Source organism: Echiichthys vipera (assembly GCF_963691815.1).
Source record: "Echiichthys vipera genome assembly, chromosome: 19".
NCBI lineage: Eukaryota > Metazoa > Chordata > Actinopteri > Perciformes > Trachinidae > Echiichthys > Echiichthys vipera.
The window spans coordinates 21,126,335-21,143,180 of NC_139844.1; the positions used below are offsets into that span (position 1 = coordinate 21,126,335).

The 16,846-nt window shown below is 40.5% G+C and overlaps 2 protein-coding genes across 2 annotated transcripts; one reads left to right on the forward strand and one right to left on the reverse strand.

Moving 5' to 3' along the window:
- Positions 1 to 1,281: 1,281 nt before the first annotated feature.
- On the reverse strand, positions 1,282 to 9,295 carry LOC310962116 (mitochondrial basic amino acids transporter-like). The gene is made up of 4 exons (XM_083934493.1): positions 8,935 to 9,295; positions 6,267 to 6,310; positions 5,879 to 5,962; positions 1,282 to 4,673 (listed from the first exon to the last, which is right to left on the reverse strand). The coding sequence occupies exons 1-4, from the start codon at positions 8,960 to 8,962 to the stop codon at positions 3,903 to 3,905; spliced, it is 927 nt and encodes a 308-aa protein (XP_083790619.1). The 5' UTR covers positions 8,963 to 9,295; the 3' UTR covers positions 1,282 to 3,902.
- A 1,286-nt stretch (positions 9,296 to 10,581) lies between these two features.
- slc25a47a (solute carrier family 25 member 47a) lies at positions 10,582 to 15,003 on the forward strand. The gene is made up of 6 exons (XM_083933646.1): positions 10,582 to 10,700; positions 11,606 to 11,649; positions 11,742 to 11,813; positions 12,612 to 12,791; positions 13,605 to 13,869; positions 14,087 to 15,003. Exons 1-6 carry the CDS (start codon positions 10,664 to 10,666, stop codon positions 14,395 to 14,397), a joined length of 909 nt encoding a protein of 302 aa, XP_083789772.1. The 5' UTR covers positions 10,582 to 10,663; the 3' UTR covers positions 14,398 to 15,003.
- Positions 15,004 to 16,846: the final 1,843 nt, after the last annotated feature.

Here is a 16,846-nt window from a genome sequence, read left to right on the forward strand (position 1 = left end):
AACTTGCAGAAACATTGCATGTCCTCTCCCCCTCCCTCTCAAACACACACATATGGGTGCCGCAGCACTGCAGTCCGTCTCTCTACTGACAACTGTGCTGCTATAATGTATAAAGTTGGCTCAGACACAAAAGACGCTTCTTCTGATCTTCCAAAATGTATCATGATCCAGTGATCCGAGACAATCTGGCGTCTCCAGCTGATTTATTCTCACAATTATGATATGGCCAAGTCTCATGATTTAATCTGTCTGTGGATAACAGATGTACAGCTGTAACCAGAACAGAGAGAGCAGTGAAAAGGGACATATGACATGATTCATTTTTTTTGTGATAGCAACTTCATACTATTCAATTTGTATGTCGTGACCAAGTGGATTATAGTGCTTTATAGTATAATGTGTAGGGTTGGCAAGAAAGCAGAGGGATATATTTGAACACAAGAATGTCAGAGTATAAAGAACACAGCACCATAATCATACATTTTTTATGTCAGAGTGGAAGAGTCTCATGGCTGTAGATGCATAACAACACTGCCATCTAGTGGTCAGGGGTTTAAACCCCACAACATGAACTACTATCTGCCACAAATGTTTGCATGTAAACTACCGTTCATTCATTCATTCATCTTCAACCGCTTGTCCCTGTCGGGGTCGCGGGGGGCTGGGGCCGATCCCAGCTGACATTGGGCGTGAGGCGGGGTACACCCTGGACAGGACGCCAGTCTATCGCAGGGCACATCGAGACGAACAGAGACAGACAACCATTCACACCTACGGGCAATTTTAGAGTCATCAATTAACCGAACACGTAAACTACAGTATTGATTAAAAATCAAGTGTTTCGGACAATAGAGTGATTGTTTTCTACACCACTAATAATGTTCAGTGTACAAACACAAAAAGGTTATCCTTTTAATGGTGCGCCAGGCCCATGCAGCAGTAAACAATACAATATCAAGTTTCATCATTTAATGCTTTTAATCATTGAACATATATTACAGAAAAGGACCCGTTGGTGTCATTTGTTAATTTTGGAACATGGGATAAGTTGGCAGGGCTCTCTTTGAGGGTTTAGGCAATAAAACTAGTCGATCCTGTTAAAGAAAAAACAGTGGTTTGGGTTCAAATAAACCCTTTGCTAGAATGTCCTGAGGGCTAACGTCTCCTCTGTGCTTAATTATTGGAACTACTTTCATGACTCACAAGAAAAATATATAAGTGTAGAGAGGGCTGGATTAAAAAGAAAAGAAACAACTGCTGAATTCTTTTTATTAAGCGTTTTGTACAGATCCTCAGTGACAAATCCAGACAAACAGAGTATGAATGATTATGTTACAAAAATATCACGTCTCAGTTTTTCAGTTCAAATCTCTTCAGCAAAATCAAACGAGATCAAGTAGAGACTTTAAAAACTGCTGAAACTCAGACATTCAGGGAACCACACAACTATAGACTGAAAAATATATGTTATATATATGTATATTTATATATTTACATTACCACTTCAACACAATCTCACAGTTATACAGTTACATATTGCATCTTTCACGTCAGCTGCCTGGACTACACGTTAGCTGTCGAATGGCAAACACCAGAGTTTCAGTTGTGATCAACTTCAGTTAGAGGTAACAGTCGGTGTTAAAGAGGAGGAAATATCCATTAATCACAAGGAACTTTTGCTGACATAACAAATATCCCTTTGCAACGTTCTCCACTTTCCTTTCTCATCATCACCCACTATCAAAGCAGAACACAGCCTTGGAGATTTCCAAGTTTCACAGCAGCACTGAAACAATTCAAACTAGCGACGTTTAGATTTAAAACAACAGGATCCCAAGAAATCATTTTAATCTTCATAGGAACACCTGTGTGTGAATACAGGCGCCTTACATTCAACATACTGCAGGCTTACGTGCATGTGCGATTCCCTGCGCTCTAACATCCTTTCAGAGAGAGCCTTCATACACAAACGACAACAGGAGCACCAACAATTTACCGCTTTGACGACACATGATGCTTTCTGTAGGGGAGTCACTTTGATTGCTTTATAGTAAGATCTTCAACATTCAGGCATAACATGTAGAGAATCTGATGCTGACCACACATGCAGAAAGCACCCCCTACACATACCTGTACATTATTAAGCTACTATAGTTATTTAGAAAATAAATAGGTTGTATTAAACCCCAACCCAGGTTCGCTACGGTGTATGAGATATGGGTCCACACTAGGGCTTGGTATTGGTTAAATGAAGTTGCTGCTGTAGTGGGCCAATCACAAAATCAATTGCAGCAAATGGATACGGGTAAAACCATAAAAAAGTCCCCTTTGTTTAGATCTGTGTTAAAAAGGGCTGAAAATTGTTGAATGCAGGTATTGTTTGAACTTAAGTTTAAATATACTTTTGTTGATAGCTTAAAAGGTACCAAGCGCCAATACACGGCCATCGTCTTCACACACATACACATTTGTCAAGCTTAAAGAAACAATACCTTCAAAATCTTCCACAGGGACACTTTGTCATTCTCTAAAAGATATACACTAACTTAATTCAGAGGGGATTTTTCTGCATCCTCAGAGGCATTTTATAGGTTTTCTAGGAAGTGTCGTCCTCAATTTGTCACCCCTCAAATGAAATAAAAAAAATAAAAAAAATCAGGACTATGTTGTTTTTTCTTTCACAAGTTGGCATTCTCTAACCAAAGAGCTAAAGTGCTTCCAGATGCAGATGTGGATTTCTTTTATTTTCCCAATCACAGCGGGAAACAATCGAGTCAGCCTGCCACAAATCACCACTACAGTAGTTGCTCATTAATATTTGACAAAAAGTTAAATACAACAGAGTGAAATCAATGACTGGATTCTCATACGTTGTAGGGACCCCCTAGCATGACTTCCTTACCTTGCAATTACCGTACAATGTGCAGCTTTAAAAGCTATGGGAAAAAAAACAACTAATTTACAAAAAAATAAATTAAAATAGTGCCACATGTCGCACCATGTCCCACTTCTGGATCAGGCCTTTAATGCAGTAGTAACATTATCATGATAGAACTTCACATTGCTTGGTAACACAATACACATCATGCCAAACAAGACATAAAACAGAACGCCATCTATCCTGATACAACCACAGACATGCTTTACGTTCGGTCCCTGAAGAGCCCTTCAGACCTGTGGGTTTCAACTGAGGGTTAGTACTGACGTGCTGTGTGGAGTGATAGGGCTTTAACGAGGAATAGATTCTAGCTGCGATATGTTTTTTGGTTTGAAAGCAGACACGAGTGAAAGTTCTGCGATCTTATCAAATAATACATTCCCTCTCTCTTGCCTGACTCTTCAGAGGATACAGTCAGATGCAAACAGGTGCTTCAGCTTCCTTAAACAAAATAAAAGCTTTCATATTATAAGGCAGGAAAGATTTTTCAAAAATACATTTAAAAAAAAAAAGAAAGAAAAGAATAACAATTAAAACTATATACAGGTACAGTCAAACACTGCACAAAATAAACGTAATACAGAAATCCACCGTCAGTGTCTACACTGTACACACTACTACTGAGCCACAGCTCAGAGACAAGTCTAGGTCAGAGACTTCTCACGGATTAAAACCTTCATGAATCTCATAGCTCCATTTTCCCAAGATAACACCATCCCCTTTATAAGTCTGCATCTTCAGACGCAAACCTGAAACTTAAATTATCGCTAAAAATAAATATATACTTTTTTTTCTTGTTTCTTTTTGACAAGAAAGTGTTTATATGAAAACCCGGTATTTTTGACTCATGATTGGGAATGACTGCTCTGACGTGAGTCAGAGCAGTAATAAAGGATTTGTCTGTATATCTTGTCTTTCCTTGCTCTTCTAAAGTGCCCAAGTTGAGGTTGAGACCTCTGTGCTGTCACAGGCTGGAGGGTTGGGCCTGCTGCTGCATCTGTGCGTGGTGGCTTGGCTGAGCCATCTCACAGTCTTTAGGTCCCTCCTCCACCCCACGAGCGTACATGAGGATGAGGGTGACGGTAGCAAAGGTAGCTGCATTCACAGGGAAGGCTCTTAGCAGTGTGGAAGTGAGGCCTCGTGTGAACACCATGTAGCCCTCTCTCCTGATACTCTGTCGCACACAGTCAGCGATGCCGCTGTACTGGTTGACTCCACCCACCCCGTCTGCCTGCAGTCGGGATTTGATCACATCCACAGGATAAGTGGAAAGCCAGGAGGCGATGCCAGCCATGCCTCCGGCAAACAGCAGTTTGGGGATCATGTAGCGGTCGTCTGGCTCACAGCCAAGGCTGCGCGTCAGCACATCATAGGCAAGGAAATACACTCCGAAGCCAGGTGTCTCTCGGATAAATGTGGTGACCATGCCTCTGTTTACGCCCCGCAGACCTTCCCGATTGTAGATGCGTGCCAAGCAGTCCAGGGAATTCTTGTACAACTTCCTAGAAGACTTCTTCTCTCCAGTACCCTGCATTTGCATGCGGGTTTTAGCCAGCTCCATGGGGCAGCAGATGACACACTGAATGGCACCTGCTGCAGCACCAGCAAGGAACTGGTTCATGGGGGTGTCATTTGCCAGCAGCCGCATGGTGTTTCCCTGAACACCAAACACTATAGCATTGATGAATGTCAGGCCCATCATGGGGGATCCAATGCCTTTGTACAAACCAAATACCTGCGGAGAGGGTCAGAGATATCACATAAGACAATATGCTTACACATCCCTATAATCTTTTGGATAAACAAAAACATTAAGGATCTTACTTTAACTTTTCTCAGCAACTTTAGAGTAAATAAATGGCCCTATTAACCTTGTCTTCTAGTTACATAAGCCCTATAATAGATCAAATACAGGTTATATCACCTTTTGCGCTCAGAATTTGAAAAAGCCCAAAATGAGAACAAACAGTCTTTTTGAAATATGATTAAGATAACATTGGGTAGGATCTTATAGTGTGTTTGTTTCCAGCAGCACCTGGAGACAAACGTAGCTGGTTGTCATTTTTGGAACAACCAGCTAAAGAGCTGCCACGTTAAGAGGAAGAAAAAAACGCCTCTTGCATGTGCAAAACTCTCACAGCAGTTCAAAAAGAAGAAGAAGAATTCCTTTATTCGTCCCGAAATTCAATTTTTTCACTCCGTTATCGTTCTATGTGTTACACACACACAGGCCCGAAATACACACACATGCACAGACAGGACCTATACATGCAATTAATGGAGAGATGTTAGAGCGAGGGGGCTGCAAGTGACCGGCGCCCCGAGCAGTTGGGGGTTCAGTGCCTTGCTCAACAGCACCCTGGCAGTGCCCAGGAGATGAACTGGCACCTCTCCAGCCACCAGTCCACACTCCATTCATGGTCCACACAGGGACTCGAACCTGCCAACCATGTTTAGGAAACTACTGTGCAACTTCCCAATCATGAACTATGATTTTACTGACCCCATTCAACCAAACCGAATTTACTCTCACTTAAAGTGTTCCACACTCACCCCACAAGTTATGCTGTGGGGGTCCCATTCAGTCTTAAGACCAAGGGTAACATGGATATGCTATTATGTCACTTTGACCTTAGTGACTTTTAACTGCAGCAGCCTCGGTGGCTGGACTTTGCTAAAGATAGGTTCTGTCAAACATAACTTTTGCATAGGTGTCATTGTGAGCAGCAGGCTCATAGCTTCACAGTCCATGAGGTAGTTGATACTGTAGCAACAAATCACCTGAAGAAAAAACACGTATTTCAATAAACTCTAAAGGCTGATATAAAATAGAGCCATGTTAACCAAACATACTGTAAACATAACCCTAGTGACTCATCGGTAATATTACCAAATGGATAGATTACCATTTCTACTTGTAATGGAAAACAATCCACTTACCGACTCTTGTCGTATGATGGACTGAAAACAGTGATAGGTCCCACGGTACAGAGGCTTATCGACACTTTGGACCTGCAGTCTCACCTGGAAAAGAAGACAAACTTCAGTGATCAGTGAACGCAATTCATCTACTGGCATAGAAAGATATTTGCAATGAGCAACATTCAATTCAGTTAGCCATCGTGTCTGATTCGGACATGGCAGCGTTATAAAAAATAAATTTGCATGAAGCATTTACTGTATATGCTGAAAACATACTGACACATCTGATCAATAGTTAAGTTTTGTTGTTATTTTTTTAAGAAGTGTACAATTAAACAAAGGATAACCTAAAAAAGGCCTATAAAAAGTGTAATCACATAGTGCCTTTAAAAAAATCTTTGCCCACCTTAACCGTGTCAAATGGGTGTCCAACCAAGACTCCAGCAGCACCTGGAAACACACAAAACAACCATGGGAAAACACAAAGGACGATGATAATCAGATCCATCAGACTATACCAATGATATGTTATGTGCTAGTATTTATGTATCAAATCATCTGATTTTGGTATACAAGAGTATGACACTTCAACTCAACTCATTTTAATCATAGACCCTCCAAACTTCAGAAACATAACAGGGAGGCAATGCTACCCAACGTTATCTTAATCATAGCACAAAAAGTCTGTGTGCCCTTGTCCTCATCTCAGTCTAACAAAACAAGAATTGTGTATGAGTCGTATCAAGGTTTTTCAGACATCTGTGCAAACAGAAGCATTGTGTTTCACCCCTGTTCTGTAACTGTATTGGTTATAAAATGCTAACTCTGCCTTCTGACACATCAAAGCACTCTTGTTGACCTTAAAGTGTTTCTCTCGGTTCTGTGCATGTATGACAAATACAGTCATGACTCTGAAACAGTCTAGATCTCTGCTGGGTCATCATTACCCTGACAGTTACTGTACATATAAAACCGTTTCTGATTATTCTAAACAACCTGGACTCACATCAGTCTTTTCAACCACATTTTGACCTATTTAACCAGTCTTTGAAGGCCAAAACTCTTGCTGCTGGCACTGTTGTGTCTTTTGAAGAGTCTCCCTTAGGGTAGCACTGCCTTATGGCGCCTGCTGAGCTCATTAGGCACAAACACCCTCTAAAACTTTCTTTAGCGCGCCTTTGAAAGTTACATAACCACAGCTTGTATAGTTATGATGCCAGTTTGGGCTTCTCACCTCTCAGTCTATGCTGAAACCTGATAATAGTTCCTGGAGAGGCCACAAACAGCAAAAGAGTTAGCCCAGAATTAAAGGTCTACAGTACAATGTCAGATATGGCAGCATTAGTTTTTTACAAGCAAAGTGACAATCTCAATTTGTCTACCCTCAGACATTTTGATATACAATTTGTACTGTAGTGGCTTTCTCTTTAATATCTGTGGGTGTGTTAGATCATTGAGGGCAATGATGCCAATCACTGAGTAACATGACTTAATGACAGTATTGGATCTTTATGTGATGATATTGGATTTTCAAGAAAATGTACTATATTGTGGTATCAATATAACATCTGAATGTTCATAACATTTAATGGTCCCGCTATTTAATTACTGACTGAGCTAATTTATTTATTTATTAATAATTTAGTCAATAAAAAATGCCAATCAAAACTTGCTGTTTGTCATTTTTACATTTTTAAGTATCGTTTTATTTGTTTAAGCAAAAAGATACATATCTACATATCAATTAAAGAATAACACCGTTTTATGGTTGAAAAACATAATGATGATATTCCTTATAATAAAAACACTGAAAAAGAGGTGAACTTTAAGGAAACCCTGTCACAACAGTAAACAAACCACAGCAAGCTTATCCGTCATAAGCACCCGCTCGGTCACCTGACCCATTTGTAAAAAGACCCAATCAGGAAGGAGTACCGGCTGTAAGCCAGGAAAAGAACACAGCAGTCGTGTTTGAAACAATGACAAGCGGTCATTGACCTCAGTGTACTGGTATGATATGAGTACGGGAAAAACAAGCAGGGGAGGGTGTTGCATCAAGTTGTAACAACAGTTGTTTTTAACAGTGTCACCACAAAGATCACTGGTTTGAAAAAAAAAAATGATGCCACTAGTTTTGAGCTAAACACAAACTAGGCCATCCTTAAAACAGCAGCAACCGGCTTCCCATTTAACTTTAGATGCTTCCTGGAAATTTACCACACCGGAAAATCACATTCCAGTGTGACACAATCGGTGTGTCAAGAGAAGAAAGCATGGCATTGGTCTGTTAAGGGGGTGTGTACTGATTCATGTCCTCTTTGTGGTTTGTGTGTGTGTGTGTGTGTGTGTGTGTGTGTGTGTGTGTGTGTGTGTGTATGTATATGTCTGGAAACTTTAAACTGCCAGGCCGGGCTAGCTTGGAAGCTCAGGTTGCGCTGGTGTTTGGATGCAATCAAACAGTGGACAAGTGACACCAAGGAGAAATGCAGAAGGTTGGAGCACCCTTGGCAAGCACATCAACATGTCCTTCCCATGTAGAGCTTGTATTATGCCAGATACCTGGTATATTCAAATCATTTCAAAACATGTATATGAAAAGTTGATGTGTTTAACCCTAACCAGCGTACTTTCTTGATGATCACAAAAACTACTGGAGGGAAACAACATCTGCCAAAAGAAAATAAGCGATTATAATTAATGAACTATACATTATAATTCACTAGTAACTCCCTGACCCTGCTGCTGCTCAATCCTGTTTTCTTCTACCCTATAAGTCACTCACAACTTTACTAAGTCTGCCCCCAGGTCAAATGCAATGAGCGGAATTTGCAGCATTTTCAGTGCGGTGGAATTTGGGAAATGCACTTGTAATCTTTTGATGGAGTTGCATCACATTACGTGGGCAGTTTGCTACTCTTTTATACGCGGATAAACACACCGAGGAGGATGAACAGAGGGGCATTTCACCACAGCTAGGTAAACGCTGCAATGCCTCAAATCAAGGTGGTTCTGTGTCCATTGTATGTATACTCACAAGATAAAGTGGCTAACAAGTGCAGCTGACACACACTTACCTCCGATGCATCCTGCAACGAAGTCCATCCCCGCTCTTCAACGTCACCTGGGCTAGCCGAAGGACTAGATATCACGTTAACTTACGTTATTACACTGACTGAAGAGGCTCTAACCCGTCTCCTCCGCTGTGCAGCGTTAATCTCACTAATGGACTGATTGACACTTTCAGTTAGCGTCTATGTTAGCTAGCACTGTCTAGCTAGTCCCGAGTCCCTCTATAAACCACGCCAATACACAAATAAGACAATAGTATTTTCCAATGTATTATTTAGTTTGTTCTCTATTTAACACAACAGAACTCCACTGTTAACCTACACGACCTCAGTGAACCGCTGTGGCGTTTACAGTCAGTGCGGGACACCCTCTCCGCTGTCTGTATCAAGGTTTATTCTGTGGCACGCAAAGTAGCGTCGCAGGAAGTAACTAGGAAAGGGGCGGGGCTTACCGGCATCGGGATAGAGTTTCTATCCAATCAGAGCGAGAAGATGACGCCGACACCCCGCTTAAAGCGTAATCCTCGTCATTCATTGGCTGAGCACTGCAAAGCGGTCCCAGTGATGACATGCGTCACAAGGACCGTGTGATGTTTTTATTTTGAATGGACTCTCCCCATGAAGTTTCAATCATTCACAAAACTCTGTGTTTATGTACGTTTGTTTACATTTATGCAACAGTGAGTGTGGTTATATTCATCAATGTGCAGCTTCAAAAAACAAAAAACAAAACAAAATGTGTATCATATCTACATTGTTTTGTTATTACGTAATGTTTGTTGTATTTGTTCACGCTACTTTACCCTTTTATTTACAGTAAATCTTTCGTCTGTCTTCGGGGAAAGTCGGGAAGCTGTTTGGCGAGTTAGTTACTCTTTTCTATATATATTTTTTAGATCATTTAAAAAATAATACATCACTTATTTTAAAGTATATATAAAAATGATATACAAACGAATGACAAAAAACATGACAGGGTTTATGATATAATTAAAATAAATAATAATTTAAGCTTTTTTTGTTTTTTAATGAAGTAATTGTCTTGAACGCATTCAATTGAGAAAACGATAGTACATCACTTATTTTTAAGTAGATATAATATACACAAATAAGTAAAAAAAAAAAAAAACATTAAATAGGATAATACAACACTTATTTTTAAGTAGATATAATATATACAAATAAGTAGAAAAGCAAGGAACAAACAAAAAATAAATAACATAAAACATGCCAGGGGGCATTAAAGAATAAAAAAAAATGAAAACATTAAATAGGAAGCGCAATCTTACATTTTTGATGGCTTTTTTTTATATTGATGAAGTAATTGTCTCGAACACATTCAAGTGAGGTTCTACTTTGGCAAAAAATAAATAAATAAATTCAATTAAATAAAAAAAAAGTTTTTAAAAAATTTAAAAAGTTCTACTTTGGCTAATTTACATATATGAATGTAAAACTTTGCAACAAAAATTAAGAGATTGATTAGAAAATGCTCTTTCTCGCATATAGCACACATATAGCACCGTATCTGACAAAAGCAAATGTTATATAATATTCAAAATAAAGACGCTTCCGTGTGCGGTCACGCCCACCGGCAGAGCATGGCCACGCCCCCTCTGGACGTCATGTAACAGCAACACACTCAAGGTTATGGTAATACAGCCGCACATGCTAGCGAGTGGAAGAATGGGCTCACAGCTGACAGTTGTGTGCTGCTCAGTCGCCATCTGACAGGATGCATATCGCTGACTTTGTTTCTGGATCATTCGCAGGTAACGGCTAACTCCAGTGCAGTCCGTCTGTAATGTAGCGTTAGCATGAGCCGGCTGCTGCTGAATGGCTAGCTACTGTATTAGCATAGTGCCATAAGTGTATGACAGTAACGTTGTATGGGGAGATTAGATTAGCCCATGACGTTAATATGACACGTGGCGTTATGTGTATTTTAAAAAATGCTTTTGCAATCATACTCCTGTGCAATAGGCTACACACAGTGTGTCTATTGACAATACTTGTATATACAGCATGGCTGGTGTGTGTGTGTATAGTGGATATATACGAATCTGTGTGTATAGTGTGTATATGTAATCTCTTGTTTCTTATTTTATAATCCTATTTGTATCCTTGTTGTTCTCTATTCTGTAATGTGCCTACTATTTTTCAACTCTTTATTTATTTAATCATTAATCTCTTACTTTATATATTTATATCTTTATACTGTAGTATTTATGTAACTTGAGCTGCCGTAACATGTGCATTTCCCCTGTGGGGATCAATAAAGCCCATTCTATTCTTATAGGTGGCATATCTATCATGTCTAAATGTAACCTGGATCATTTAAGTAGTAGGAGTAGTAGTAGTAGAAGTACTAAACTAAACTGACACACCTGTTATATGTCAGGTGTCAGGTTATATATGTTATACATATCTACATACATGTAGATTAGATGTGATCAACAAAAACAAAAGTTACAGATACATCTCACATTACTCAGCTCAACAGCATGTCTTAAAATGGCTTATTTTGACTCGTTAAGGCTCTCATTTTGAATGATGTAAAACAGATGATCATCGGTTTGACCTTCCTGTCAGCTGGACACTATTGGAAGCCTGTAACCTTGAACATCTCTGAGTTTCCGCTGTGTCCTTGATGCTCTCTTTCTCTACAAACACACAGGGGCATGTGGAGTCGCAGTGGGCTACCCTCTGGACACTGTGAAGGTACAGAACGTGGCGTGTATCTGAAACATGATGTCAACATGGCTGTGTAACAAATTGATGTGGTTTTCTCATCGCATTACTTCTCTTGCCAGGTTCGGATCCAAACCCAGAAGCAGTTCACTGGGATATGGCAGTGTGTAGTGGCGACATTCTCGAAAGAAGGGGTGAGTAGATCCGGTGTAGACTACAGACCAGTTGTGGACAAGCCAAATAAACATCGGGTGTGTAGCATTGTTTACGTCAACAAACTGCGGCTACCGACAAAAAGAACAATGTGAGAAGAGCAGGTGTGTGGATCAGCAGGACAGTCTGAACCAAGCTAATGTGACACAGTCAAGCAGCCATATGTGGTAAATGTGTCACTGTTGGTAAGGCATTGGTCAGGTAATCATGTCAACAGTGCAACAACATGTGAACTACACATTTTCAGCAACTGTCTTATTTTACCCATTTTAATCCAGGTCTGTATCACTGTATGTGGGCGTTGTGTTCAGATGAACGGTGTCTCCGTAGAGGGAACGGAGCATCTGACATCTGCTGAAATTTGGCGATTTATGCAAAATGACCCTGGAACCTAACATAGCTCTTCTGAGATCCGGCGGGTTTTGGCAAGTTCTCCGCTACTTTGTCACACGGGACTTCTGCCACAAAGACAGGCCAAAGTAAACCCTTCAATCAGGATGTTTTTTGGCGGTAAAACAAGATCCCTTGAATTTTAGACACTGTCCCTTACAGGCAAAACAAAATGAGTTGCTCAAAAGGTTCCTCGTCCCCGGAGAAAGCTCCTTTGTAGATGAACGTCTTTCAGTATATCTGCACATCATCAGAGCGGATTGGGACTTAGATGCAAACTGGCCTGTGTTAGAACGTTAAGACAACTTAATTGCTTAAAAAGTAGGGTGCTTTGTTCGCTACTTCTCTGTGGTTCATCATGTGGTTTCTCTCGTTTGTGTCATTACCAGGTGCATGGCTTCTTCAAAGGCATGTCCTTACCCGTCACCACTATCTTCATGACCTCCTCACTGGTGTTTGGCACGTACAGGAACTGCCTGCAATGTCTGAGCCAAGCAAGAGGAGCTGGTTTTGGTCCAAACACCAAACTAGAAGTCCTTCTGTCTGGCCTGGCGGCAGGTATAACTCAGGTAACAGATACAATTACACACCTTCTAAAAATGGTTGAAACGTGCTTCAATGATGCCTTTCATTACCCCTGCAATTCAGATGCAATGAATAGTTTACATCCATGTGTATATCTTAGGGGTGTCCCCGACTAAAAGTTTTCATAGTCAAATCTGATTCGTCACGTCTTGCCTATTGTCGACTAATCATTGAATCAGTTTGGGGGTTTTTTTGCTCATTAAAAACCCTCTGATCCGGGTTGGCGAGCCATGGACATGAAGCAGACAGCAGCAGGTGCATGTGAGCCCAGCACTGTGTGGTCACGCATGTCAGACAGAGGGTTTCTGAGAACCTGGATGGTACAACTTAGTCTTAGAGGGGAGGGGGTTATTCCCACACACTAAGGAGATAGATTAAAAGCACACGAGTTATTTTCACATTTTATGCAACAGTATTTATTTATAGGCTTGTATTTATACCCAAATAGGCTATTTATCATGGTTTATTGGGAGAAACCAAGCATCTATATGTAAAATCAGACATTCAGCACCCCCGGAGCCCGAATGGAATAGTAAATTGTTTCATAACCACAATTTGCGACGAGTCGACTGTGAGATTGGCAATCGAATCAGGCTCCTCGAGCGAATCGTTCAATAGTCGACTATTCTGGGTCACCCCTAGTATACCTGTCATATTTGGCACCTAAAATACACAAAATATCAAATTTCCCTCATATCCCCAGATGTGTATAGTCTTGTCGAGAGTTTTATTTGCCCAGCTTGTTTTGAGACATCCCCTCCTGAGACTTCTGCCATCTCCTGATCTGCCTCCAACAGACGTCAGTGATGTCTCCAGGTGACATCGTGAAAGTACGTCTGCAGTGTCAGACAGAGTCAAAGCGTGGAGGAACCAACATGCCCAAACCCAAGTACCATGGCCCAGTTCACTGTCTGCTGAGCATTGTAAGAGCAGAGGGGGTCTCGGGGCTCTACAGAGGAGTGCTCCCGCTCATGCTGAGAGACGGGCCGTCATACGCCACATACTTTCTGACTTACTCAACCATCTGTGAATGGCTGACAGACAGCGGCAAGAAAAGACCAAGTGAGTGAAGAAAAGGCACTGTAGTATCAGCACTGTAAAATGATCTAAATGCATGTTTTAATATTTTCAGTCACAGCCTGGCACGAGGTGATAATTGCTGTTAAAAGTTGGATTCATGGTTATAACATATACGATTCCTTCTAAAAAGACAATTGTAATAAAAATAAATGTTGAATGTCATCCCTTTTTAACGTCAGTGTCTTTTAATTGTCTCTAGGTTGGAGTGGCGTGATGCTGGCTGGTGGAATAGCAGGAATGGTAGGTTGGACTATAGGAACACCCATGGACGTGATCAAAGCCCGTCTGCAGATGGATGGAGCGCGGGAGACAAAGCGCTACAAGGGTTTCTTTCACTGCATCAGTGAGACGGCGAGGGTGGAGGGAGCAGGCGTGTTCTTCAAGAGCTTAGGCATCAACTGTCTGCGGGCTTTCCCCGTCAACATGGTGGTGTTTGTTACATACGAGGTTCTCACCAGTTACCTCCGAGCCGGACCCGACAGTGTTGACACGCCCCGTTTAGGGGTTTGAATAGTATTGACTGACTCCGTTATCTGTTACTCTTTAATGCTGGTGTTCTACATTATGGATATATTTACATACATTATGGCAAAGGCATTTGGCGAGAAGATGTCTGGTGCATTGGGATATTTTTATGGAGCGATTGTACACAGCCATCATTTGAGCTGTCAGTTACTTGTGTAATATTCAGTTAGGGTACTGTATCCTAATATGCTCAGGGGGTAATTTATCAGTAATAGACACAGTTGGTACCATAGATTGGACCAGCACACCTCTGACCACTAGATGGCCTCCCCGGCCAGCTTGTAACATTGTTTATTGTTGCTGTATTTATAACAAGAGAGCGGTCGACATGACTGGTTTCTCACCAGAAGAGCAGTGCTCCAAGAAACCTCAATCCCTTTTAGACTGCTGAGACATAAGTTATTTTTGACTGTATTCAACTGCATTTAATGCCTCAAGTTTAGAATTTTATGAATGAGCTGCAGCACGCACAGTAGGACAACCGTCCGGTCTCTCGCTTCATGTATGCATATTTTATCATCTGTGGCTTATTTCCAGCTCAGTAGCAAAATAGCCGGACGATTTCAATAAAACATAATATGTTGATGTTTTAAACCTCAAACTGAATTTATGATAAGATTCATATTTAAGTATGATAGGAAACAGTAGACCAAGGGTTAATAAGGAAATGTTGATGCATAACTGTTACATACTAAATAAGTAACGACTAACTTTGAAATCCTCAAAGCAAATAGTCTGTGATCTGAAGATGGAGCGCATTTGTAAATCCATTTGTTTTATTCCATCTTCCTAAACAATATGCATTTTAAGCACTGCCACAGACGTGAAGTCATTTTAAGGGTGTAGGTTTGGTCTCAGGGTGGGGGGCATGGTGGAATCAAGGTTCCTCCCTCCCTCCCTCCTGTCCTACCAGGGGGAACAAGTGAGAATGATATTTTGTGCAATTTATTTGGATGATTATCATGGAAATGCTTATTGTGCCTTTCATAATAAAAGTGTTTCAACAAAATAATTAAATGCTGTATCCATCTAGCATTGCTGCATGAATGACTATACATGTAGTTTCACTGATGTAAACTAAAAGCAAAAATGTAGCAGACACTGAATATTTAATTCTAGCATCTTTGTATGATTTTAATTAAATACGCCTGTATATGGAAATTAATGCAGGAGTCAGGAAGTAAGTAAGTAAGTACAAATGGAAGCTGGGCAGGGGAAAAAACAACTTGTGTGTATGAACATTAAATGCGTGCTATTCTGTATGTGTAACATGATAATCAATTCGGTTTCAGTTTATTCACAAAACAGTTAAAACAGAAATACAATCATGAGACATAATGAAGATGTGCTTTTAAATGTTCCCAATACATTTATCCCATCAGTCTAAACATTGGTTAACCAGGTAACATACAATAAAATAGAGTGGAAATAACAACTTACAGTTATTTATAATAATAAAAAGTACCAGTTGAGAGTACTGGGACACACATATATACACACACATGTAAAGGATAATGCCTGACAAGGTGTTCATTATCAGGGATTAAGGGATTAATGGACAACAGGGAGGGCAGAACCGTCCAACGCGCCTTCCCATTGTTCATTCATTCCTGATAACGGAAACCTCATCTGGTGTTATCTCTTATTTACTGAACACCCTGTAATCAATCAGAATCCAGAATTCACTCAGATGGTATAACTAATTCTAAAGAATTCAAGAGAATATACAGAAATAGATGCATACAAACAACATACACACAAAACAAACAATTAACTTTGCAACAAGGCCCCCTAACGCCCTGTTTCCAGGTGAAGCAGGCACCGTTTAAACGTGTCCTGTGTGACTGCACACAGCAAACGTCGCTTTGTGCACTGTGCTAATCTGTTCCATGGGGTTGTACTACCATCTAGTGTATGAGTGGGACACCATCTGGGTAATATGTCATCCACATCGATGTCAACAAACCTACTTTACCAACCAAGATCATTTCCATGCTTCCATTTGGGAAAAGTGCTCTTCTATCGACTCACAATGAGCTCTAATGAAATGTTTGCAATCTAATGTGTGTATAGTTTAATTATACTGTACAAAAATCCGTTTGAGGAATTTGTATTTTAAAGATGAGGGAAAAAATCTGGTAGAATCTTGGACACCCCAATAGATTATTGGCTTAAATCCTTAGAAAGATTTGAAGGATTACTGTTACAGTGATCATGTCTGTGCTCTCGGGTCACTCCTACCTGTGGTGAGCTCACCTATATGCCCTCTTGCACTCATACTTCACCGAGCATTCAAAACAAAAAATGTCAATTATGAAACAAATTATGCGTAATGGCTGCAACAGTCCAGTCTGCTGTCGTTGGTCACTGTTTCTGCATCTCTGCACCATGGCTGTGACGGCACTGTAGCACTAATTTCTAGTTGTGGCATCAA